The sequence below is a fragment of the Mirounga leonina genome, unplaced genomic scaffold, assembly GCF_011800145.1.
Source record: "Mirounga leonina isolate KUSES-001 unplaced genomic scaffold, KU_Mleo_1.0 Mir_454, whole genome shotgun sequence".
Classification (NCBI taxonomy): Eukaryota; Metazoa; Chordata; class Mammalia; order Carnivora; family Phocidae; genus Mirounga; species Mirounga leonina.
Window position 1 is genome coordinate 18,538,262 of NW_023270763.1, and position 26,746 is coordinate 18,565,007.

General features: G+C 55.3%; 2 protein-coding genes across 3 annotated transcripts in view; one reads left to right on the forward strand and one right to left on the reverse strand.

The window, feature by feature from the left end:
* Positions 1-251, forward strand: part of NSMCE1 (NSE1 homolog, SMC5-SMC6 complex component) — a 29,446-nt gene extending 29,195 nt beyond the window's left edge. For both annotated transcript variants that reach the window (XM_034989039.1, XM_034989037.1), the window contains exon 8: positions 29-251. In XM_034989039.1, the coding sequence (XP_034844930.1) occupies positions 29-108 (80 nt within the window). In that variant the 3' untranslated portion in view covers positions 109-251. The remainder of the gene's footprint in view (positions 1-28) is intronic.
* Positions 252-3,370: 3,119 nt separating this feature from the next.
* The window catches only part of KDM8 (lysine demethylase 8), a 24,484-nt gene continuing 1,108 nt past the window's right edge, over positions 3,371-26,746 (reverse strand). The window contains exons 2-8 of the mRNA XM_034989040.1: positions 16,348-16,860; positions 14,312-14,478; positions 13,096-13,228; positions 10,734-10,778; positions 5,592-5,741; positions 4,689-4,781; positions 3,371-4,601 (exon numbers count right to left, since the gene is read on the reverse strand). Of these exons, the coding sequence (XP_034844931.1) occupies positions 4,437-4,601; positions 4,689-4,781; positions 5,592-5,741; positions 10,734-10,778; positions 13,096-13,228; positions 14,312-14,478; positions 16,348-16,839 (1,245 nt within the window). The 5' untranslated portion in view covers positions 16,840-16,860 and the 3' untranslated portion in view covers positions 3,371-4,436. The remainder of the gene's footprint in view (positions 4,602-4,688; positions 4,782-5,591; positions 5,742-10,733; positions 10,779-13,095; positions 13,229-14,311; positions 14,479-16,347; positions 16,861-26,746) is intronic.

Below are 26,746 nucleotides of genomic sequence, written 5' to 3' on the forward strand. Positions count from 1 at the left end.
GGTACCTTCCGGCCTTTTCTGTGTGCAGAGGTCTTCGATCCCGAGAAGGAGCGGGAGGCTGGTACCTCCAGGGCCAACAAGAGGTCCTTGCGGTCCAGGCAGCACTAGCTGCTGCGCTGCCACGGGCTCGCTGCCTTCAGGGACAGCCGGCGGGCCCTGTTTGGGCGACGGTGCTTCACGTTGCACCTGAGCCCCCGTCTGCTTTGTGATGATCACTCGTGAGCAGGTTTGGAATAAAAGTTACTAAGGAGTCCTCGCTGCAGCCTCCGTCTGTGGTCGCGCGCCCCCTAGGAGGCTTCCCGGGGTGGCTCCCGGATAACGGAGAACCCCTCGGCTTGGGTCCCCGCTGGGGAAGCTGCCAGAGCTCCTCCCGCACGACACCCGCCCAGCGGCTCAGCCTCAGCCCCCGGCTTGGGTCACTCATGCCATCAACACTGGCCGGCCCAGCCCTCCCCAGCCCCCCACAGCCCGGACCCTCCTCTGGCCCGAGGTGCAGCTTGCCTGACGGGCCAGAGGCTGCTCTCCTCACTGGGGGCCTCCGCCCCTGCCTGGTGAAGGGCAGCGCCACCATCAGCCGTCCTGTCGGCCTAGATGCCCCCTCCTCCCTGGCTCACCTGCCACCGAACCCGGTCCAGGCCCCCGCCCCCTCTGCCAGCTCAGCTCCTGGCCGCGGCCAGCCCGCCTGCTCCAGGCTCTTCCACCGCGGCGATCCGGCCACCAACCGTCAGCGCGACATGCCCCCCTGAGAACTGACGGCCCCGCTGCCTTGGGGCCCGGGTGCAGACTGAGGATTCACGGGCCGGCACTGAGGCCCATCTCACCACCTCTCCAGGCCCGCTTTGCCCTACATGGCATTTCCTTCCCTCCTGAAAGCGCCCTCTGTTCCTGGCCCCCGAGCCCCTGCACACATTGTGCCCTCGGCCTGCACAATTTCCCTCCTCATTTCCCACCACTGGCCTGCTCCCCGGCCGCTCTTCAGATCTTGTCACGGCTTCCAGCCCTCGGTCCCCATTTTCCCGCACATCCCTGCTCATCACACCTGCCACACTTCTGACTCCCGTCTCCTTGTCTCTTCCACCCCAATATCAGTCAGCCCAATGTGGCTAAACAAGGAGGGACTTGGCCAGACGGGGTCCTTCAGGAGAGGCTTGACCTGGTGGGTCCTGTGATGTCACCAAGCATCCACATCGCTGCCTCTAATTTTCATTGAGCTGGCCTTGTGCTTAGTCTCCCAGAAAATCTAGCCACTTTCTTCCTGCTAGCCATCCTTCCAGGCCTCACACGCCACTGCGCCGTGTTGGGACGAAGAGGGCGCGTCTCATTAACTGGCTTGCCTGCCCTGGCAAACACCCTCGTGGTCCCAGCTCCACTCTGGATACTTAACAGAGGCGGGGATGGGACAGGATAGTCCAGTTGGCACTGGCAAATCGGCGCTTGCCTCTGAGCCACAGAGTTCTCTCCCAAAGATAACGGGATGCTCTTATCAGGCAAACAGGGAATGAACTTGGCACCAAATGGGCAGGTGGCCTCCACCCGTGGTCTGTTCCACAAGCCCGGTGCACAGGGGGCATCTAGCATCTAGGACGTGGTGGACAAATGGTGCTGGCTGGTGAGAGGCTCACCCTCCCAGCCTCAGGTGAGTCTCCTCATCACCCGGCATCCCAGTGATGATGCTCCCAACGGAGCCTCTGGGGGCCAGGCTGGGATCCCGGCACAGGAGGGATCTGGAGGCAAACAGCAGCCACCCAATAGAGCCCCATGGGCACCCCCCGACCATGTAGGGAGGTCTGGTGTCAAGCAGGCAACAGAAAGCATCCCCACCGGCTTAAGCAGAGAAGAGCTTTCTTGGAAGGGTACAAGGAAATCTGCAGAGATGACAGGAAGGCAGGAAAACCAGTGGAAAAAGGATGGACCCTGGAGCTTGGGGTTTGGGGGGGCCCGGGGGCTTCCCACAGCCCGAGGAGGGGCAGGGTCGTACCACGCAGGTCCAGGCGAGTCCTAGCTGTGACTCCAGAAGCTCTGAGCCCCTGGCCCCTGGGGACACAGGCCCCCCGGCTCTCAGTCTCCCAGTGTTGATCCCAACTTGAACTTCCCGAGGACTCCCTGACAGCACCCGACAAAACCTCATACACAGTTCTAAGACCATGTCTGGTGCTCGAGGCTTTGGGGATTGGGCCGTTGCCCGCCTCTCTGCCCAGCCCGTCTCCCCCCTCTCTGCTCCCTGCTGACACTCCTGACTCGGTCACTCCGAGAGCTACCGATGGGACAGGTGACACAGCTGTTCCGCTTTCCGGGCTCGCCCTGCTGGCCCTCTCACAGCAGCTTGCAGACCCGGCTCCCCCTACAGGCGCAGTCCCAATCGTCCCCCCCGCCCCCCCCCCCCCTGGTGCTCCGACTGCACGGGGTCCCTCCCTCTCCCCCGGTGCCCGAGCCTTCCTGCCCCAGGGCCGCTGCACCTGCTGCTGGGAGAGCCTCCTCAAACCTCGTGGCCGGTTGCGGCCTCCTGGTCATTCCGGCTACTCAGATGTCGTTTGTGCTAAGTCCCGTCCCCGGTCCGCCCTGTCACGGTCCCTTCACAGGCCTCGCCACAATCCGCACCTTACTGCACTGTCCCTCCTGTTCGGATGCCGGGACAGGGCCGCATCCGGCTCGAGGCCTCACATGCCTGCGTCGGACCAGCCCAGGGCCGGCCTCTGCAGCTCAGGCGGGTCGGGGACGGTGGCCCCGGGCTCGCCCCTCGTTGGCTTGGCGGACAGCCGGCGGGCGCTCATCCTCCAGGCAGACCTGAGTCCGCGCTGCTCAGAGCTGAGGCCAGCCCTCCGGCCCCGCTGTTGCCGGCGGCCTTGGAGCTCGGCCCAGAGGGCACCTAAAGATTTCGGCTTCTGCCCCATCCTGCCACCTGACAAGGGACAGCTGCTGCAGGCAGCCAGGCCCCCGCGTCCTGTTTTAATGCCATGTCTTCTCGGCCGTTCGGAGCAGGAGCGGGGCCACCAGCTGGGAGAGACGGATCGTAGAGGCTACAGCCACCCTCGGCTGGGGGGGCCTGAGGGAGATGCAGGCGGGCCCCCGAGTTACGGCCCACTTGTCCCTGACAGCCAGCGTGCCAGGCCCAGTGGCCTTCCTACTGCCCCGCTACCTTCAGCGGCGCGGATATCTGGGTAAGTTCTTCATCTGACGGATTAGGCAAAGAACTATTAACAGCGCCAGATGGGGGACAAGCAGTCTCCGCAGAGAGCCCTCATTTCGCTCCCAAGTAGCTGGCCTTTGCCTCTGCCCTGCGTGCCCCCGCCGCACCCCCGCCTCACTCCGCCTCAGCCCCCTTGCCTCCCCGCCGGCTCCATGCATATACTGATGGCTCCCTGCCCCAAACTCGGGGCCCCAAGCCCTGCGTGATCAAGCTCAAAGGCCCTGGCCCGCTTGCAGAGGAGGCGAGCGGCTAGGGTCCAGCTGCCCACCGACGCTTCCCCACTCCTGCTCTCGCTTACCCAAGGGTCCGCGTGCTAGCCAGGCCCCGGCTGCTGGAGCTGCACCTCGTTGGTTCCTGGCCCGCCAGAGTCTTCCCTGGGGCCCCGGAGCCTGTGGGCCCTGGCACTGCGGGGACATGGAGCTGACGTGCAGGGCCACCTGCTCCCCTGGGCGGAAGGCTCTCTCTGCAAGGGGGGAATGAATGAGACCGAGGGGCAGGAGGGGGCTTCTGGGCACCGCTGAGGGTGGTTTCATGGTGCGGGGACTGGCTGCTGGGAGGGGGCACAGTTGAAAATGCAGCCTAGGAGATGGCCATGGCCGCCCGTCAGGCCGTGCGTGCATAATGACAACAGAAACCTCCCCAGACTCCCCGCTGCCGGCAGGGCTGGGCTGAGCAAGCCGAGAGGGACCGTCGCCCGTGGCCAGCGCCTCCTCCAGAGTCTGCGGGTTGGGGCTGTCCTGTCAGGCCAGTCATGACAAACAAGTCGGTGGCAATCACAGTAATTATTAAGATCAGACAGCAGCTAATGCTCGTGGACCTGCCGGGGCTCTGTCTGCACACTGCCTCTCAAACTCTCCGTGGTGGGTGCTCGAGCTGCCCTGTTTTCCCCATGGAGACACACACACAGTGAGGTATCCATCCCACCTCTCCCACAGCAAGTAAGCCAAGGGGCCAGGTATGAATCCAGGCAGCCGACCTCAGAGCCCACCCCTAACGCCGTGCACACTGCCGGTCCGTGTCCCCAGCACCTCAGGCCTCACGATGCCCGGGGTCTCCAGGCGGGGTGTCGGCCGGGGACGTCCTCCTGGGGTCTGGCCCACCTGCCTCTGCTGCACGCACCTGGCCCGGAGCGTGCGCCTTGCTGCACCCTCGCCCCGTGTCCGGCCAGCGCCCAGCCTGGTCTCCAGCAAAGGCTCCGGCACAGGCCGGGTGTGGAGCAGGGGACGCGTCTCGGACCCTTGCACCCTGGCTACGACCACCAGAAGCTGACGGAGAAGCTCAAGTCCAGAGCCCGCACGTAATGCCAGTACTGAACCGGGATAAACAGGATCTCTCCGGGAGACAGGACGCAGGACAGGAACGGGGCCTCAGCAAACTTGGGGAACTTCTCCAGGTCGGGATTCTCCACGTCAACCTGAAGAAAACCCGAGCGGTCACCTGCCTGGTCTCCAGGGATGGGTGGGAGAATCTGCAGCGTCACGCGGGGTCCCCAAGCACCCACCTGGCTCGTGTTATGAAGAAGGTGCGTCTCGTGCGCATATAAAGCCTCTGACTCCTGCGGGGAATACAGCCGGATGTACTTCCTGCCGAGCACCTGGAGAGACGGTGACTCGTCACTCAGCTGCTGCCCCCAGCGCCACGGCTGCCCCCCGCGGACCGCAGGTCCCTGAACCCACCAGCCTCCCACACCTCTCCGCGCCTTTCCACGTGCTGTTCCCTGCGCCCAGACTGCCCCATCCCTGCCACGCCCGTTCCAGGCCAGGCATAGGTTTAGCCTCCAAATATATTATGGATCAGTAACTAGAGAGGCTAGCCAAGTGGCCCAAGGTCACCAGGCTGAATCGTGACAGGGCTGGCATTCACACCAAGCAGTGGCTCCGGGGCCCAGCTCTCAGCCCCTCTAGTGCCTCTGCTGGAAGAACGTTCTCATCTGTTAAACCTCTGCCTGCAAAAAATAAGGTGGTTTCACAACAGGTGCCCCTCCCCTTGCAATAAGCACACCTGCTCCCTGTCTGGGTCAGGTTCTCAGGACACACCATCCAGTGGCCAGGAAGCCGTGCCTCGTCTGGGGAGAGGTGCTGGCAGGGGGAAACCGGCCTGGTTCTGATGGAAGGGGGGCGGCGGGGGAGGCAGAGGACACGCAGTGTGAGGGCACTCACTCCGTCCCGAGACGGCCCTGCTCTGCCCGAGTGACGCAGCCACCATCCCAGGGGCTGCTGGTCCCGGAACCACACCTGGAACCAGCCTCCGCCGGAAGGAGGGCCCCAGAGGGGCCTGGTACCGTCTCTCTGATTTCATTTTTGTCCACACCCGTCTCTCTGGTGTTTAAACACGGGTAACGTGGCCAGGCTGTGCGGGGCCGGGCTGGGGAGGCACAAGGCCGACGCTCTGGAGCAACTCCCACCTGGACCAGAAAGTTCTGCTGAGGGTCCTGATGAAGGGGGGACACGGTTCCTTGGGGACCAAACCAGGCATTAATGGTGATCTCTTCCTCCTCCCCGTCGCCCAGGCAGCAGTAGTCCGGGATGCCGATGTCCTGCTTCAGCTCTGGGATCTGTGGGGTCAGAGCACAGGTGGGAAGGCCGAGCCCCGGCCGGGGACGCACCAGCCCCAAAGTCAACGGACCATCTCACAGGACGGCCAAACACACACTGCCTTTTTACAGTGTGATCTCTCCCGGAGAGATCCTGTTTATCCCGGTTCAGTAAACTACGTCTGCGTTTTACTGTGGGGGAATTGAAAAACCAACTGAAGAAATTAATATATAGGGACACCTGGGTGGCTCAGTCTGTTGAGCGTCCGACTCTTGATTTCGCCTCAGGCTGTGATCTCATGCGATCGGGCCCCATGTTGGGCTCTGTGCTCAGCACGGAGTCTGCTTGTCACTCTCCCTCTGCCCCTCCCACTATGCAAGCTCTCTCTCTCAAGTAAATAAATACATAAAATTTTTTAAAAAAAGAAAGAAAAAATAAATATATAATCATTAGGAAAGAGTTACATATAATTTTATTTCCAGATTTGTTTCCCTGTCATGTGCATTTTATCTTCGTTTCCTTTTTGAAAACCTGATAGCACTGCTTTGCACTTAAAAATACACCAGCTCGCAATGTTCTGCAGAGTGCCACGTTTTTGAAAATCAAATCAAAGAAAAAAACAGAAAGAAAATGGGGTTGGGTATTTATCAAATCTCTGGAAAGGGAGATTCCCCAAAATGGACTAAGGAGAAAGCAGTCACCGTGCATACATTTTAAATACGTTCATGAATCCAAAGGCCAATAAAGGGAGAAACTTTTGCACTGTGGTACCCAAGGGTTCAACATAATAAGGATCCCGGTACATAAGCTACATGAATAATCAAAGGGCAAAAACCAGACACTATGTAGAAATGAGTTCGATACAAGGGAGGTGCTGTTGGCTCCCCGCCCCGGCTGCCGTCCCTGACCCGCCGACAAGAGGTGCTTTCAGACAGCAAGCATGGTGTCCCCTCTGGAGTTTGCTTCTAGCCCTGCGTCCTCCCCGCTCCCTGGCTGGGCCTTCAGAGGGCCCCGCTGGGGCTGCACCCCGCAGAAGGGCCCCAGCACCCCCGCTCAGGGCTGGTGAGGGGTCCGGACACCCCGGGGAGGGGGCCGCGGGCCCGCTCCCCTGGATGTATCCCCGGCCGGGCCTTCTGAAGGCCCATCAGACGCCGGTTCTCTCCCACGGAGGCCAGGCCTCCATGGCCCCCGCAGCCCCAAGCCTCAAAGACTGCCTGCTGCCGGGGCAGGTGGCTCGGCGGCTCGGGGAAATTCCACAGAAACCGACGCCTGGTCCCTAATGGGTGGCGGTGGGGGGCACCCCTCGGCTACTTTCCTCAGGTATCTGGAGAGGGACGTCTCCCTGCTCTGAAGGGGCAGCTGCAGGCAGGCTTTCGCCATCTTTCAGTCATAACTGCTCCAAGTTCAGGGTGCTGGCCAAGAAGCCACTGATGGATCCTTGGGAATGGCTGGAATGTTCTCCCTGCAGGGACCTCAGGCTGTTCTGTCTCAAACAGCCTGTGCAGAAGTAGAGAAATGCGGCTGTGTCCACTGCTCTGGGCTAACGTACAAGTTCCCAGTCTGGGGTCCCCTGTCCTGTCGGCCCGTGGGGTGGCCGGTAGGGTGGGGGGCGGCAGGAGATGCCAAAGGCCTCTGGGAACCTCCTGCTTCTCCATCACCACGAGGCTCGGTCACACACAGCTGCTTCCTGCTGGGACGCTCGGAAGCTGATTGGTCCCTGATGACATCATCAGGGTTTCTGGACTGTGACTGGTTGGTCAAATGGTGAGAACCACTGGCCACTGGCCACTGGCCACGGATTCAGAGACCACCCCCCCGCCCCCAAGAGAAGGAATGCTCCCATCATGTGACCGATAATTAAAGGGAGGCCTAGTGTGGTGGCCACAATCTCCCACAACATGGGGCCCCTGGGAGAAAAGTCAGTAAGAGGTTTTTGGGCAAGAGGTTTCAGGTGGGAGCCACTGGGCTTCGTGGAGGCAGAGAAGGCCCCACAAAGCAGTGCGGGGGCCTGCCAGGTGGCACTCTGGGCAGCAGAGGTGAAAACACACCTCTGGGGACCCGAGAGAAAGATCCAGGTGGCCCTCCAAAAGGCAAAATGTCTTTAAGGTCTTGGTTCGTCTTAAAAACAATTGGGCACTTTGCCTTCTGCTTCTCACACTGCTTCCTCTTGTTCTAGTAAAATCGAAAATGGCTGCCCTAGGACAGGGAGGCGAGTTTACCTGGGCCCATGGGAGGTGTGACCAAGTTCAGGGGACAGGCTGGTCACTTGGGATGGCACAGTAGGGGCCTGCTCGCTAGACTCCCCCTTTCCTTCGGAGAGGGCAGGAGGCAGGATCTAAAGTCCTAATTCGGGAGGCCTGGGAAAGAGAGCGCAGCCCACCCAGCTCCCACCCACTCTGGCCCCTTTAATTTTGGGTGCGCAGGCTCTTGGGGGCTGGGACAGCCCCAACTGGACCTGGGTCCCCTGTCAGGACGGGCAGTGAGAGTAGCCCTAGCCCAGGGGCAGACCCGGCAGACCTTGGCTGTGGTTCGGGCCCTGACTGAGCCAGATCTCCCCCTTCGGGGCATAACTCCCCATCCCCGCCCAGGCCAGGTGCTGCCCTGCCCAGGCATTCCTGCTGGGCCCCACCACAGTGTCTGTAGTCTGGCCGAGACACCAGCGAAGTCCCTCCTGGATCCCTCAGCTCCACTGACCGGGCACTCGGGTCTCAAGTCTAAAGTTTTCCTTGACTGCTCCCTTTCCCGCGGCCTCGCCCAGCCACCTGTGTGCAGGTGCTGGCAGCTGGCACCAGGCTGGAAGCTGTCCGCTTCCCCGGGCATCAGCTCCCCCTGGACCACGGCAGCAGCCTCCTGGGGGTCTCCCCGCTGCCCCACCCGCCCACCTTCCATTCCCCTCCAGGACTGGGCCTCGGCCATCTGAGAAGGCCCCCAACCCTCCCACGCGGCCCCAGGCATGGGAAAGACCATCCTTCCTCTTCCAGCCCCACCTGCTTCTTCCCCGCCCCCCCCAACCCCAGGCACTCGGCTCCAGCCCCGCTCAAGGGGCATGTCCGCTCCTGCTCCCCCCCTTGCTGGCATGCCCCCCTCGTCTCCTTTTAGACAAAAGAAGAAAGTTAAGGATTGACATCAAATACGGCTCTTACACTAGACAACTAGCTTAGACCCAGAACGTATACAGAGGACTCCTCTAACACTCAAAAGACAAACGACCCAATAAAAAAAATGGGCAAAACATCCGCCCCATGGCTGGAGGCTGCTCATCTTCGAGGTCGCCACTGAAGTCTCACCTCCTGGAGACGCCTTCCCTGCCCCTGGGCTCCCCAGAGCCACCGCCACAAGGCTGCCTCTGTTCTTCTCCTGGGGGCGCTCGTCACCAGCTGATGTACTTGGATTTCAGGTCCACTGGAACGGGAGGGGCGGCTCTTCCTTACCCTGCCCCCCCCAGGGCCGGACCCAGAGCAGGGTGCAGAGGGGCTCACGAGGAAGCCCAGGCCCGGGGCAGCATTCCGGCCCCCCGCTCCCAGAACAGAGTGAAGTGAGTGGGGGGACAGGGCAGGGGGTGGACAGAAGGAAACTGTTCAGTGACCTCCCTGGGATAAGCTGTCAGGTTGTTTCAGCCTAACCAGATGGCTCTGAAAACTCGGAAGGCAATCGGGTTCCACTTCACTTTGTTCCCTTGTTGTGTCTACATTTAAAAATAAAGTCTATTTTTTCTCATGATGATGAGCATACGGGCTCGTTCTAGATGCTTTGCAAATTGCAGAGAAGAACAGGAAAAACCGCACACCATGTGACCACGCACAAGCACTGTTCATCTTCTGGGGCACCTCCTGTCCTCACCAGAGCGGAGCTCCCTCTGCCCACGGCGCATCCTCGCTTTCTCACTTCCCCACAGCCAGGCAGCCCCCGGGGTCCCACCAGCGTGTCGTGACCCCCTCCTCACCATGTGCTCGGGGCGCCGGGTAACAGGTGCACGGGACACGCGCTGCCGGGGTGGGGGCTGGGAGCCATCCTGCATTTCTGTCAGCTCCCGGGGCGCTGGTGGGGCCACCCTGTCATGCTCCCTTCTTAGGGCTGACCGGTGACAGTGACGGAGAAAGCCGGAGCAGGACTTCTGCCCTGCCCCCACCCCAGTCTCTCCTGATGGATCTCCCCGGAATACCTCCTCTTACTGGGATCCTCCTGCTCAGAAACCTCCCAGGGCTCCCTGCTGCCTTGCAGATAAATCCGAGTTCTTGGTCTGACCTTCAAGGCTCGCCCAGTTGGGGCCCAGCCTCCCTCTTTGCCTTCTCGCTCTGCTCTTCTGAACACATCTCCCAGGCAGGTGGATGCACCCAGCACAGGGGGCCCACTCCAGAGTGCACCCCTGAGCCTCAGTGCATGAGGTGCCTCTCCCTGCAATGTCCTCCTGCCTCCGGCCTGGCTGGACCCCGCTCCTCCTCTCAGCCTCAGCCTGAGACCCCCTCCGCCTTCAGCCTTCAAGCAGTCTGTCCTGAGGGTCTTCAGTCTGGCCAACCAGGGCTGGGGACCCAGAGGAACTGAATCCGGCCCCTGCCAGGAGCACACAGGCCCAGCTGGGGGGAGACGGCCTCGTGAGCTGACAGCTGAGATGGGCTAAGGACGGTGCCAGGAACCCCCCTGGAAAACCCACGGTCAAGGACAGCAGGGACCTGCTCTTTCCGGGTCGGGTCAGAGCCTGCCGCCCTCACTCGGCTCCCTAGGACCCATTCCTCTACATCCGACCACAACTGCTTCCACTTCGCTGGGGCCACCTCCTTCCGATGCCGTGGCCTCCTCACCCCCCCGACCCCAGGCTTGGGGCCCTGAGGTCGGCACGCCCAGTCTCCCGCTTGCCACCTGCTGCCCGCTGGTGAGGGGGACACGGGCGCCACCCCCGTGGGTGGCCCAAGAGGCTGCTAGAGCCTTTCCAGCCCTCTGTGGCTCGGAGCCCAGGAAGGGAGGTGGGAGAAGGTGGCAGGGTCAAGGACAGAGGAGCGTGGTCTCAGACTTACCTGGTCAAAGAGCTGGTGCTGCGCGAGGTACCCGACGTCCCTCGACTGATCCATGGAAGGAAAACCGGAAGCGACACAGAAAAAGCCTGGTTGGCCATAAGGAGCACCCTCCAGGCGCTGTTCCGCTCGCTCTTGGCACCGGGTGCGCCCCAGCCACGGGCAGCCAGCTGGCAGGTGCGTCCCGTCCCCCTTGGGCCCCTCTGTGCCCCAGGGGCGAACATCGGTGATGCTCTCCCTCTTGCGGGCAGCGCTGGGCCCCAGGGAGACTCAGGATCTGGGGCCGCCTCTGTAGGGATGCCCCAGGCTCAGTTTCCCCCATGAAAATGAAGAGGCTGTACACCCATGACGATTTCTTTTATAAATAAAAATGGAATGGTATCATATGTATTACTTGGAAATCTTTGTTTCATTTAATGACAACCTCATGAGTATCTCCTCAGGTGAGTACGTACAGATCTGCCTCATTTTTTTTTTTTTTTGACGGATACATGTTTTATAGGCAGGACACCCCGTGAATTCAATCACCCCCTGCTGGTGGACAGTCAGGTTATTTAGCCAGTGTTTCCATAAACAGCCTAATATTCTGGTCCTTATATTTATGTCCTCCCAAAAACAGAACAACTGAGTCAAGGAGTGTGTGCATCTTAAATTCTAGTAGCTTCTGCCAGCTTATTTCCCCAAAATTAACCATGTACTGACTTCCCAGCACAACTGTGAGCACCCATTTCCTGCACCCCGGCTGCACTCCCCAGAGATGATCATCTTGTGAACATCTCTGCCATCAGACGGATGGAAAGATCGGTGCCTTACAAACTGGGCTCCACGAGGCTCCAGGCCTTCTTGGGGGGTGGCGCAGGCTCTGGAAGGGCCGCTGGGGGTGGAGTACACGGGAGGCTGGCCGCCAGGCCCCCCACCATAGCCAGAGCCCCGCCGGCCTGGGTCTCCCAGGCTCTGCTGATGAACTCATTGACTGTCACGAGCGTCTGCGACCAGTCCTCGTCCATGTACCTGGAACCAACTTCCACCGGGACAGTTCGGCAGCTGGCAATGTCTTGGATATACTCCAGACTATTATGTTGAAGGAGATGGAGGCTTCTCTCTAGAATCCCTCAAGACTTTCTCTGCTTCCAGCCCTCTCCCTCACTCCCTTCTCTTCCTGATGACTCGAAAAGTCACAACAAGCCAGACCTGGGGTTCTGTGGCGGGCAGGGCCGGATCTGTGTGATCTCTGCTGTCACGGGGATTCTGGCCCAAAGATGCTAACTCAGGTTAGCCGGGTGCTGACCATGCTGTGCTCAGAGCTTTCTGTGGTTTACTCTTCTGTGTTTCAAACTATCAGCCAGCATGGTCACCCCCCAGGCCCTTGGACTGCAGCAGACCCAGATGAAACCGAATCAGAACTTTCCAGGGGCTGGGCCTGGGGCTGCCTTGGGTGTGAGTTGCTAGAAAGTGTGTGGAACAATCGCAGACCACGGATTTGAAATTCCCCGACCTCCCTCGGGAAGGGCTCTGCTCTCCGGGCCAGGAAGACGGCCGGGACTGCCGAGGCTGGGTGGACGTCCCCTCCCCGTAAGGGTCCATGCGCCACGTGCGGGCTTCCCTTCTGAGCCCAGAGGAACTGTTCGGGCCTCAGGAAGGGGAAGCCACCCCCGGCCCTTACTGTGAATAATCTGACACGAGAATACAGCACTGCTGCTTTTGGAAACCGTCTGGCGGTTCCTCAAAACGGTCAAACATTTTGTGACCCGGCGATTCGGCATCTCATATATACCCGAGAAGAACGAAAACATACGTCCACACAGAGAAACTTGGACGGGAACGTTCCCAGTGGCGCTTTTCACACCAGCCAGTGTAGACCACCTGACCGGCCATCAGCTGACGATAAACAAAATGCGGGGTGTCCACACCCCGGGATATTACCCAGCCACAGCAGGGAACCCCGAGAGTGCGATGCCGACAGCAGCTAGACACAGAAGGCCACAGACTGTCCAATTCCGTTTCTACGCCAAGTCCAGAATTGGGAAATCCATGGAAACATAGAGCAGATTAGGGGTTGTCTATAGCAGAAGAGGAAGTGACTGCTCATGGCTATGGCATTTCTTGGGGAGTGATGAGAATGTTCTGGAATTAGATAGTGGGGATGGGTGCAAAATCTTACAAAGACACTAAAAAAAAAAAACAAAACACCACTGAATTGTACCAAAAAAAAGACCTGAAATGAGTCAGCGTTCCGCATGCCCTGCAGCTGGCCTTCCTCACTCTGGCCCCCCTACCAGCCCCTCCGAATCCTCATCCTGCAGCTCCCAGATGTCCCGCGAGCTCCCACCATAAACGCTGCAGGGGAGGAGGCACAACGACATACCTCACTCCTGATGTATCTGCTGATGAACTCATTGACCGTCATGAGCGTCTGCGACCAGTCCTCGTCCGTGTACCTGGAACCGACTTCCACCGGGACAGTTCGGCAGCCGGCAATGTCTTGGATATACTCCAAACTAGAAGACAGATACGTATGGTCACCACTGTCGCTTTGGCTAAGGCCTGCCGGGCACTCGGCCACACTGGCCTCTGGTCTCCACACAGCCCCACGGGGAGAGAGACTGCTGTTACCCACTCTTCACCGGTGGGGGGCACTCGGGCACCGACATGTGGGGTGACGAGCCCACTGACACCACTGCAGAGAGATCCGGGGAGGCTGGTTTGCCAAGCTTCTTGCTGGGTGGTTCTATCGCCCTGCTGGCCGAAAGCCTCCCAGTTCTTTCTCCGCTCACCTTGTCTCTGAGCTCAGAGACCTCCGAGCAAACAGCAGACGGCACGGCGGGGGCGCTGGCTTCTGAGCTCGGGCGGCCTGGCCCTGCCCGTGACCGGCCGGGGACCTCTGCCCACTGGTAAGCTAGGGTGATGACGATACCTGTCCCACGGGATGGGAATGGGGAGGACAGAGAGAGAAAATACAGCACGAGCCGATCGTGGCGGCTGGCCCATAGTAAGACCCGTAATGAATGTTTGCGGGACGATGGCCCCAGCGGCCGGTACTCTTCACGGCCTTGGCGGGAACCACTCTGTCCACGACCCACGGGAGACAGGGGAGCCGATCCATCGTCCTCAGAGACCCCTGCTCCTTTCCACAGCTTCGGCATGCCGGCCACCGCCCAGTGGCCTGACCTGCTGTCACCACCACGAATCGGAGCAGATGGGAGGAGGGAACAAGCCCAGGAGCCCTGCCTGCAGGGGAGGGGCCGTGTCTCGGGTTCGTTCTTCTGCTCTTAGGCCTCAGGGCCCCTGGGAAGGTCCAGGGGACACCTCAGATCGTGCAAAATGGCTTTAACAGACTTCACGCCGCACGAGGTGAGCACTCACTAGAACCGGCTTAGAGCAGTGAGCTGTGGAAGTACGGACCTTTCCATCTCTGCCACGAACTTGGCGCACTGCGCCTGTAATCCCCGGTTAACCCCGAGTGATCCACGCAGGGACAGTCGGGATGTGCATGCGAGGCTGCATTTCCTTGGGACGAAGGGAGACGGAATCGGGGAGTCCCCGGGTGGGGGCGGGGGGCTGGATCAGGCAGAGCCACCCACCTCCACTTCGTCATGCACGGCCACTGGTCCGCCACACCTTCCAGGATCACAGGCCTCCCGGGAACCAGAAACTGCTTCCTGAAATGCTGGAGGGACGGACAGCGAAGCCGGGGGACCGGTCTCTCCAACGCCACATCCGGAACTGAAACAGGGTCTTCCCTCGCTTTCTGTTTAAAAATCAAAGCGCCGAGAAGTGACCATCTGAGGCGCTGGGCTGGGCGTCTGTGTCCCTGCAGGCTAGCTTACTCCGTTACTGATGACAGCGCCATACGTGTTAGCACTGTCCCTGCATCCCCCTCCTCCTCTTCATTCTGGTGACACCCAGACCTTTTTCTTTACCAGTTCAAGGGTCTGTTCGATTATAAAAGGAACGTACAGACAGAAACTCCGCAAGAGAGGAAAAGTCACCACCCCAAACGCCATCTGGTGTCAAAGGACCCTGTCCCGTGACCACGTGTTCCTGGCCCAGCTTCTGACGCCCAGCAGGGACGTGAGGGATGGGCAGCCCAGCTAAAGCAGGTCACAGCCCCGGCGAGGTCGTGGGAGCCTCTGCGCCAGGACTTCCTCAACCACCTGTCAGCCAAGTGACCTGAGCCAGTCACTCCCTCGGGCCTCAGTTTGCTCACCTGTCACGTTACTGGGAGAGACCTCCCACGTAGAGCGCCCAGGATCACCGGTGGGTGGGGGTCCGCTCCCTCTGTCCCCGCGGGCCGGGTGCAAGGCCTCCCACTTGCCTGTTCTTGGCCTGTATACCCTCTGCTTTGGTTGTCACACCTGCCCTCATCAGAGGCCTCCCTGACCACCCTGTGTGAGCGAAGCTGCCTTCCCCCCTCTTCACGGCCTTGGCGGGAACCACTCTGTCCACGACCCACGGGAGACAGGGGAGCCTCACCGCGCGAGAGAAGACTCTACAGCCTCCTAGAACCCAGGCTCCAGGAGAACGGGCCCTTCTGTATCGTACCCTCAGCGCCTGGCACATCTGGACCACCGCCTGGGCTCCAGAGAGCCGCTGAGCAAACCCCCCTTATAGGTATGGGAATGGGGACATGGAGGGGCCCAGGCCCTTGGCCGACTCCGGCAGGCCGACTCCAGAGTGTGAGCTCTGCCCCCTCAGCTACACACACTGCCCGACGCCACCCACGCCGGGAGCACCACCTGGGGTGCGGGGCCACCTCCACGTTCCCTTGGCGCAGACCTGGCGTGGGAAAGAGAAGTGCAACCCCTGGGTCGAAGGGCACAGGCATGTCTGCCCTGCCCCGTGAAGGCTCAACCCACACGCCATGCCCACGGCCCCCTGATGTCCTCGGCGGCACCGGGTATCACAGGAAACCTCCTCTGAGGATTTCACGGCCAACAATGGCTGCTTCCCCGTTCTTGCCTTTTTCTTTTTAAACCACAGGTGAGATGCAACATTTTCCCACGTGCTCGTGTCACAGACCTATTTCCTCCCAGCGACCAGACATGCCCAGAGGTGTCGCGGCTGAGGGCTGCACACCAGCGCTGGGGCCTGACTCCCTGTCTGCCACCGCCCTCAGCTCTGCGCAGTGTGCTTCGCGCCCCCAAGTACCAGGAACCCCCAGGCCAGGACCTCAAGGGCGGGACCGACCAGCCACGGGACCAGGAGGCTGCTGGAGGTAGCAGCTCGCCCCAACTCCACAGCACCGGGGGCGAGGCAGCCCGGAAAGTGGGTGACGCCTCAGCCAGCTGACCAAGAACAGGCCAGAAGGAGCGGGCCACAGCTGCCCACGGCTCTGGCCCACACGAGCCCTTCGAGCTGCCGCTCTTGGCGCCACAGAGCCTCCACCCTCCCTCTCTCCTGAAAGGGCACTGCTTTTGCTGAAAGTGTGTGTGTGGGGGGGGAACTGAGAAAACAGACCGGGCCGTTCCATTTCTAAATCCGCCGAGATGCTATTTTCTGCCAGAGGTCAGCACGCCGTGAGGCCTCACCCCTGGGGACAGCTGACTCCTCCCTTCTAGAAAAAACTGAGCTGTGGGTGGCATGTGAGGTGTAGCAGGCGACAATCCCACCTAGATACCTTCATGCTGGGTTGCTCCTGGGCCGGGCCTGGGCCGGGCCTCTTTCCCGAGGGGAGGTGCGCCTGGAGGACGGCGGCGACTTTAATGAGGATGTCCCCATGGATGGCCGCCCCCATCAGCAGGCCCATGTCACAGGCCTTCAGGGCTGCGGCCACTGCGGGGGCATCCCCAGGCTCCTCGAACAGACACACGGCCTTCAGGAGGCAGCCGAAGGCGTAGGCACGGCGCCAGTCCTTGTGGACGTCCTGCCACGGGCCCGTGTTGAGTTTCTCCCAGGAGTAGTCCAGGATGGCCTCGCTGGCCTGCAGACACTCCCTCCAGCAGCCCCCGCAGAACAGCTCGGCGGCCTCCCACAGGAGCCGCACCACGCTGCGCTCTACCTTCTCCCCGAGTTCTGGCACCAGCTCCTCCTTCGTGTGGGGCAGGAGTGCCCAGAGGGTCTCCCGGAGGGCGCCAGCTCCTGCCAGGGGCTCTCGGTGGTCTTCAGCCATCGGGCCCTCTGCCAGCCTAGCCTGATAAAGGTGGTGGGGGAAGAAAGAACAGTTAGAGCAAAACACCATGTTGCACACCTAAATACGCACATTTGTAGATTTTCATAAAATCAAACTGGGGCCAGGGGGAGCTAGATCTGTGATGACATCCAGTGGCCAAAATGTCAACCACTGAGAGTTTAAAAAATATATATTAAAACTCAACCTATGGAACGGGAGAAGATATTTGCAAATGACATGTCCAAAAAGGGTTAGGATCCAAAATCTATAAAGAACTGACACAACTCAACACTCAAAAAACAAATAACCCAATTCAAAAATGGGCAGAAGACATGAACAGTCATTTCTCTAAAAGAAGACATCCAAATGGCCAGCAGACATATGAAAAGATGCTCAATATCCCTCATCATCAGGGAAATGCAAATCAAAACCACAAGGAGATTTTACCTCAACCTGTCAGAATGGTTAAGATCAACAACACAAGAAACAACAAGTGTGGGCGAGGATGAGGAGAAAGGGGAACCCTCGTCCATTCCCAAGGTGGTGGGAATGCAAACTGGTACAGGGTAACAGCCACCCTGGAAAAGAGTATGGAGGTTCCTCAAAAAATTACAAACAGAACTACCCTACAACCTAGTAATCATACTCCTGGGTATCTACCCCCCAAAATACAAAAACACTAATTCAAAGGAATACATGCATCCCTATGTTTATTGCAGCATTATTTACAACAGGTGAACTATGGAAGCAGCCCACATGTCCATCGATTGATGAATGGATAAAGATGTGAAGTGATGTGTGTGTGTGTGTGTGTGGCGGGGGAGACAGAATATTACTCAACCATAAAAAATGAAATCTTGCCATTTGCAATGATGTGGATGGAGCTAGAGAGTATAATACTAAGTGAAATAAGTCAGAGAAAGACAATTATCATATGATCTCACTCATGTGATATTTAAGAAACAAAGCAAACAAACAAAGGAAGAGAGAGAGAGAGAAACCAAGGAGCAGACTCTTAACTAAAAAGAACAAACTGATGGTTACCAGAGGGGAGTGGAGGGAGGGATGGGTGAAATATGTGATGGGGATTAAGGAGTGCACCTATCATGATGAAAAAAATAAAATAATTAAAAAGTGATAAAATATAAAAGTAAAAACTATATAAAGTTATTTTCCAAAGACAGAGAGACCACACAGACTTCCTCCCTTCCAGGTTCCCACAGTTTCTCACATGTGTCCTTTCTCACGGCATCTCATGGGTAATGATTCTACAGTGGTCTTCTTCGGCTGGGCATAAACTCTGCGGGTGAGGCCCTCATCTGTCTGGGGTCACTGCTACATTGGGGGCCTGGCACAGGACCAGGCTCGCCATGGGCACCGGATAAATGTTTGCTCAGACAGGAACACGTACTGTCCTTGTCTGGAATGCCTCTGACACCCTGCCTCTCTGGCAAACTCCTATCCAACCTTTAAGGCCCATCCTCAATGATCCCCTATGGGAAGCCTGCCAGGACCCTCAGACAGCATTTTGTGTTGGAATAGCTCTTGACTTTCTTTAACTGCTCTTGTCCCAAACGTACTCCGAGTACCGGCCTACATGTCTGTCTCTCTGATGCTAGCTGGGGAGCTTCTCCAGGGCAAGAACAGGTCTCATTTCTCTACATTTCCCTGGAGTCTGGCTCACATCAGGCACTCAATGAAGGCTCCTGAAGGAATGAGATCTTAGCTTTGCAGGAAGAAACCTGGAAATACATAAAACCTACAGAGAAAGGACAAACATCATAGTTGGTGCTTTTGGTGGCATTATATATGGATGGAAGGCCGGTCCTAATGCAGAGGTACTAATATGTGAGTAGATTCTAGCGGGTTCGTAATTGCCCGCAATCGATTACTCACCCATGCTGCTCTGCGCTAGGTGTACTAACAGCTGTTATATCCCCTATCTCATTGGATGCCAAGAAATAGGGACCTTCGTGCTTTTTGCAGACTGCTCTAGGGCTCAGCAGACTCCTTCTGTAGAGGGCCAGACAGTCCACATTTCGGGCCTGGCAGGTGGGACAGTCACCGCTGTGACTGTTCTGCCAATGCAGCGTGTCCGGTATGTAAACAAATGGGCATGGCCACGTTCCAATAAAACTTTATTGACAAAAACACACCCTTGCTTCAAACTCCCCAAAATCCAGTTCATCTTCTTCCTGGGCACACAGACTACATTTCCAGGTTTTCCTTGCAATGAGATGTGACCATGCCACCAAGTGGTAGCTAACGTGAATGTGTGACAGAGCCACTTCCAGGTCTGGCCTGCGCTCACCTCCTAGAGGATTTTTCACGCTTTCCCTACCCACTGGCTGGAAGTGAAGGGACTCTGAGGCCCTAAGGGATGACAGAGCCACAGAAGCCACCCAACCAGGCATATATACCCATGCTGGAATGCCTCATAAGCCAAAAATAACTTGTACTGTGATTAACTGGACTGGAGACGGCTCTTTGTTGTCTCCCACTGGCTGTTTCCGGACCAGACTGTTCTTGCTAGGGCCCCACAGTGATCGTCCCTGATTCCTAGATCACAGAGCCACTTTTCTTCTTGTTCTTTTCCAAGTGCAGCTTTCTAGCTTTCCATTCGTTCTGTGGCCCCACCAGCCCTCCAAGAAATGTCTTCTTCCTTATGTCAACCAGGGTTGGCTTCTTTGGTTAACATTCAGAGAACCCTACTTGGCACACAGAAGTCACGGTCACCCAACATCCCCCAGTGGATGGTGAAGGCAAGAATGAAGACTTGCCTGTGATGAAGCTGCATCAGGTGCCTCACTCCCGATGAGGGGGAGAAAGCCCCAGTTCCTCAATGGTCCCTGCCTCCTGTTACTAACACCCTTATCCAACTCCCTCCTCCCGAGCATGGGCAGGACCTATCACTGAGTGAGTAGACAGAATAATGGCCTTTGCAAATGCCATTAGGAATAAGGACCTTGGGGCGCCTGGGTGGCTCAGTCATTAAGCGTCTGCCTTCGGCTCAGGTCATGATCCCAGGGTCCTGGGATTGAGTCCCGCATCGGGCTCCCTGCTCAGCGGGAAGCCTGCTTCTCCCTCTCCCACTCCCCGGGCTTGTGTCCCTGCTCTCGCTATCTCTCTCTCTGTCAAATAAATAAATAAAATCTTAAAAAAAAAAAAAAAAGGAATAAGGACCTTGAGATGGGAAGACCATCCTGGATCATGTGGGTGGGCCCAACTTAGTACAGGAGTCCTTGAAGGAATCTTTCCTGGGTAAGTCAGCGTCAGAGGGAGAGGTGATTGCAGAAGGGCCAGAGAGATGCAGTGTTGCTGGCTTTGAAGATGGGTGGGGGGGAGGTCACAAATCAAGGGATGTGGAAGCCTCTAGAAGCTGGACAGGCAAGGAAATGGATTTTCCCCCGGAGCTTCCAAAAAGGAATGCTGCCCTGTCGAGACCTTGATTTTAGCCCTGTCAGTCCCATGTTGAACTTCTAACCTAGAGAACTGTAAGCCACCAAGTCTGCAGTAATTTGTCATAGCAGCAATAGAAAACCATTATGACTTGCTTCAACCAACAGGTGTGCAAGTTTGATACATGTGGTTTTTTCCTTTTCTTCCTTTTGGCCTAAGATGGCAAAGGTGATGGGATGCCCCTTGATCAGGATACAGGAGATTGTAACTTCTGCGGCTAGCAGACTCTCCCAACTGCCTTCCTGGCTTGCATGCACTGATGAAGCAAGTGGCCATGTTGGAGAGGTCCACATGGCAAACAGATGATGGGGCTTAGAGCCAACAGCAAGCTAGGAACTGAGGCCCTCGGTCCAACAACCTCCAGGAACTGAATTGTTCCAACAACCACAGGGGTTAGATCCTCGTCCAGTTGAGACTTTGGATAAGAACTTCGTCCTCCCTGACACCATAATCAGAGCCTTGTGAGATCCTGATGCACAGGACCCGTCTTTTTTTTTTTTTTAATGTTATGTTACTCACCATACATTACATCATTAGTTTTTGATGTAGTGTTCCATGATTCATTGTTTGTGTGTAACACCCAGTACTCCATTCAATATGTGCCCTCTTTAATACCCCATTACCAGGCTAACCCATCCTCCCACCCCCCTCCCCTCTAGAACCCTCAGTTTGTTTTTCAGAGTCCATCTTCTCTCATGGTTCATCCCCCCCTCCGATTTCCCCCCCTTCATTCTTCCCCTCCTGCTATCTTCTTCTTCTTCTTCCTTTTTTTTTTTTAACATATAATGTATTGTTTCAGAGGTACAGATCTGTGATTCAACAGTCTTACACAATTCACAGCACTCACCATAGCACATACCCTCCCCAATGTCTATCGCCCAGCCACCCCATCCCTCCCAACCCCCCTACTCCAGCAACTCTGTTTCCTGAGATTAAGAATTCCTCATATCAGTGAGGTCATATGATACATGTCTTTCTCTGATTGACTTATTTTGCTCAGCATAACACTCTCCATTTCCATGCACGTTATTGCAAATGGCAAGATTTCATTCCTTTTGATGGCTGCATAATATTCCATTGTATATATATATATATATATATATATATATATATATATATATATATATACCACATCTTCTTTATTCATTCATCTGTCGATGGACATCTTGGCTCTTTCCACAGTTTGGCTATTGTGGACATTGCTGCTATAAACATTGGGGTGCACATACCACTTTGGATCCCTACATTTGTATCTTTGGGGTAAATACCCAGTAGTGCAATTGCTGGATCGTATGGTAGCTCTATTTCCAACTTTTTGAAGAACCTCCATACTGTTTTCCAGTGTGGCTGCACCAGCTTGCATTCCCACCAACAGTGCAGGAGGGTTCCCCTTTCTCTGCATCCCCGCCAACATCTGTCGTTTCCTGGCTTGTTAATTTTAGCCATTCTGACTGGTGTGAGGTGATATCTCATTGAGGTTTTGACTTGGGTTTCCCTGATGCTGAGCGATGTTGAGCACTTTTTCATGTGTCTGTTGGCCGTTTGGATGTCTTCTTTGGAAAAATGTCTGTTCATGTCTTCTGCCCATTTCTTGATTGGATCATTTGTTCTTTGGGTGTTGAGTTTAAGAAGTTCTTTATAGATTTTGGATGCTAGCCCTTTATCTGTTATGTCATTTGCAAATATCTTCTCCCGTTCGGTAGGTTGTCTTTTGGTTTTGTTGACTGTTTCTTTTGCTGTGCAAAAGCTTTTTATCTTGATGAGGTCTCAATAGTTCATTTTTGCCCTTGCTTCCCTTGCCTTTGGCAATGTTTCTAGGAAGAAGTTGCTGCGGCTGAGGTCAAAGAGGTTGCTGCCGACCCATCTAAGCCACACCCAGACTCTTGACCCAAAGAAACTAATAAATACATGTTGTTTTAAGCAACTAAGTTTATGGTGATCTGTTGTACAGCAGTAGATAACTAATAAACACCCCTATCCAGATTTCCCTGACACTCTGGGACTCAACTGTAACTCACCCAACAGAACGGGAAGAAAAAACATGGCTTCCTTTAGCACCAATGTGTATGAAGAAGTCAGCAGTAGATAGGGAAGTGAAGACATATGAATGCTAGAGGTATGGTCCCTAAAGGTAGGCTGGACAGCCCCATCCCTACCTCTGGGCTCCATGTTAGCTCATTTCTCCCCAACTCATGAGTAACAGCAAGTAGAATACTGACAGTATTGCATGATTACCTCGCCAACTCTCATAATGACCCTGTGACGCCAAGAACATACTGGGGTATTTACTGTAAGCCAGGTATGCTCCAGGGGCTTTTTAATTCTTACAGAAACTCTAAGAAAGTATCATCATCCTCATTTCACAGGTAAGGAAGCTAAAGCAGAGAAGTTAAATGACTTGTCCAAAGCACTCGGCTGGGAAGAGGTGATCGAGAGATTTAAAACTCAGGCTGTCTGGCCCCCACTTCCATGATCTTACAAGTGAAGGAACGGAGCCACGCCATCTCCAGCCAGCCCATGATGAAGCTGGGAGTCTGGGTTGCTTAACTCAAGAAAAATCTGTAAAGGAGGAGTTATTATTTCCACTTAACAGATGAGAAAATCCCATCACTTCACGGAAGGAAAGGACCCATCTTTCTTGTGCGTCATTATGTTTGAAGTACCTCTTCCTGGGTGTGTCCCCAAGTTACAGCAATAACATAGAGTTGTTCTCAGTCCTGCCGTCTTTCCACAGTTCCCTCACCTTTCCTCTCCCTCTCCTTTGATTTGTACCTCTCGGGGCCATTAAGTGGAGAGGGAAGTATATGATCATTCTCCCCACAACCCCATCCTCTTTGGCTGATGAAGAAACCAAAGTCCAGGGAAAAATGAAGTGACTTTCCTATGTGCTGGGCCAATGTTCCATGTTTTATGTAGATTACCTAATATATTCCTCCTAATCCCATGATGTGTGGTTTTACAGATATGAACAAAGATTTGGGAGATTAAGCAACTTGTCCAAAACTACACAGTACGTGGTAGTGTCTACGCAGAACACTCTTCAGCTTCGGGGGTGAGGACTGAATCCGTTTTTGGACCTTTGTCTCCTAGCTTGGTCCTTGGTGCACAAGGGGTATCCCTCCCAGCTGGCCCTCCAGTGAATGATGGGACTGAGAGCCTCGAGGGGCCTGACCCTCGCCTGCCAGGATGATTTCTAGCTCTAGCCTCCTAGAAAATTTGTAAATGTCTTGTGTTGGCCTAATGAACAGCCTTCCTGGGAGGGCTTCACAGTCCAACCTTCCAGCATGGCCATATCTACTACCCACCCACAAAAATGCATGTGAGCCCATCAGCTGGCCTCCCTCGGTGGCTCCATGGCCCGTCCCCCTCAGAGTGACTCATGTGTCTTAGGAAGCAACCTCGAGAAGTCTCGGGTATCCAAAAGACCTCAGAGGCTTCATATCCTGGCTTCTCACAAAGGTCTATAAAAAAGCCTCCCCGCAGACCACCTCTTTGCCTTACTATAAAAATGGCTTCCACTGGAGCCTTATGTACCAGCTTCGTAAACTGGTCTCTTAGTGGCCTTAAAAAATGGCTTCCCAGACGATTTTAAAGGGGCCATCAACTGGTTCCCTGGGATGCAGATTACAGATTTTGCAAACTGACCTCACCAAACAGCCCTTCATAGAGCTCACGAAGGCCCTTCCAAAGCAAACCTCTACAGGTGGCCTCGCGGGCTGCTTCACAAACTGGCTTCCCAAGGCGGTCTTGTGTTTGGTCTCCATAAACCAGCCTCCTCAGGCAGCCTATGTGTGGCTTTGCAAGCCGGCTTTGGAGAGGGCCCCTATAGATGGCCATGTGAAATAGCCTTCTGGGAGAGGGCCTGCACAAAACAGTCTCTTCTTAGCCACCTAAAGTAGCTTTAGTAACTAATTTCTAGTCTAGAGTTTCTCAGTGAATGGCCTTACAAAAAGGTCTTCAGAGATACTTATGTTAACACTATATGACAAAGTCTTCCAGAGGAGGACATTTCAGGATAGCTGAGTTTGTTTTCAAAATGATTTTTCAGATTGACTCGTATTAGCCTCTTGAATGGCCTCCCGAAGGGCTTCACGACTGATCTTAAAACAGTAGCCTCCCTGGCGCCTGGCTGGCTCAGTCAGTGGAGTGTGGCACTCTTGAGCTCGGGGTTGTGAGTCTGAGCCCCACGTTGCATGTAGAGATTACTTAAAAATCTTAAAAAAACAAAAACAAACCCCAAACCACTGGCCTCCCAGAAGACCTTATGTTGGCAGCATGAAGCAACTATGCATGGGGAGGTGGCAGGCTGGTCATTATCTGAGTAATCTTAATCTTAGGGCTTCTCAGAACCTTTGCCTTTTAAACGGTTGCCGTATCAGCCAGCCTTTGGGGGAGGAGCCACATCCTACTACGTGAAACAGTCTTCTAAAGGACTAACGAAAGGTTCCAAAAACAGGCTTGCCTACACACTGGGCCCTTGTCTGGGGGCCAGATGAAACCCAGGCTCTGTCTTATTTTACAAACCAATCTATCTCCCATGGTGTCTTCAGAACACCAGGAACCAGGATAGGTTCTACCAACCAACCCTCCCGTTAGCTCCTGTTACCACGGAACGTGGCCTCAGGGGAGAAAGGGCCTTCGCTGGCTGGGTCAAACACCTTCTTGCTGACTGTATGAAACGATCTTCCAGAGCAGGTGGCCTCACGTGGGCTGTAAGCAGTGGCCTGCACACCCAGCCCTGCGACCTGGCCCTCCACTGAATGTGAGCTATAGGCTCCATGAAACCCCTCTCTAAGTGGTCTCAACTCCTGGCTTTACAAATCAGCCTTCTAGCATCGCCCATGTACTGGTCTGACGAAAAAGGCTTCTTGATAATTATATTAAACAGTTTCCCAGACGAAGGCATCAGCCAGAGTAGCCTTGTGGCCTGGCTTTATTGACTGGCTTCCTAGAGCTGCTCACTGAATTGCCTTTTATAAAAGGTTATGCTAAACAGCTTTCCAGAAGAGGGAGTCAAAAATAAACTGTGTGAAAGTCTTTCAGAGTGGTGGTGTAGACTGGTCTTCAAATTGGCCTCCCAGAGTTCCACATACGAGGAAAGGGCATAAGCAGAGGTGATCTAAACAGCCTTCTGGTGGTCAAGTGTAGGAAAGTGAACTATAGGGTATTTCTGACAAACCAGGATGCTATCTATATATAGGACCCACTCCCCCCTTTTTTGGCTTGGTATAAAATTTTTCTCTTGTAAAATTTTTTATTCTCATCATTTTCTCCAATGTTGTTTTTCATTGCCTGGAACTTTCATTTCTGCAAGTAGGAATTTCATTTTACACAAGCTGAGTACTGGGAGTGCTCTTAGTAACTTTCTTTTGTATATATATAAATTTCAGTGTTTAATGTATCTAATATTTAGGACTGGACAAGTGAGAAATTAGGGTTATTCCAAGCCAACTGAGACCTATGGTCACCCTAATCATGAAAAAGCCTGAGGGGCCCTATATCATCACATTAAGGTCAGTCTCCTAGAACTCCACAGGTATCAGCCTAGAGACTTGTTGCTGGTCATAGAAGGCTTTTTTTGAAGGAAGTGAGGGTTCAGGTGTCAGGTACAGAAAGAGCGGGGTGCTCTTGAGTCCTGACTTTGTAAACTGACCTTTCAGAGCGCCCCATGTACTGGTTTCGTGACATGAGACAGCTTTCAGGGGAAGGTAAGGTACAGATTGCATAAAATAGCTTCTCATCTTGCAATCTCATTTTGCAAGATTGCAAGAATGGCTTCTCTTATAAAAGGCCTTTTTGTTGATGCACGAAAGGATATTCTTGGCATGGGGGTCACATAAAGGTTGTAAGAACTAACCTCTCCGAGTGCCTTTTGTTTGGGCTTTGTAAATCAACCTAATGCGAACTTCATGAAAGGCTTCTTGTTGGTTGTATTAAACAGAGGAGCCAAGTATAGGCTACATACGACAGCCAGCATGGACTCTGGTCCCGACTTCCTAAATTCACCATCCAGATAGAGCACATTATTTAAGTAAGCTGGTCTTTCGTTAGTGAACAGCCCAAGTGGCTTCTGTTAGTTACAAAAGAAAGCCTCCCAAGGAAGCCACCATTGTCATCCCAGAATTCTCTTTAATTATTTTTAAAAACCTAAAGCAGCTCCCAGAGTAGTCTTTAAATTGGTTGGGAGAAATGGCTTCTTGGACAATCTCACCGGGATTCACAGAGAGTATCAGGTGGGCCTTCTGAAAGCGGCCCCCGCCAGGAGCCCCACAAAGGTCTCAGGCTGACCCGAAACAACAGCCCCGAGGGCGGCATGCTGGTCATGAGAAGCCTCCCACCGGTGCCTTCCGGAATAGAAGCCTCTATCAGGCTTTCTGGGAACAGGCTACCGAGTTAGTTTTGAAATCTCTCCCATTTTTAAAAAAGATTTTATTTATTTGACAGAGAC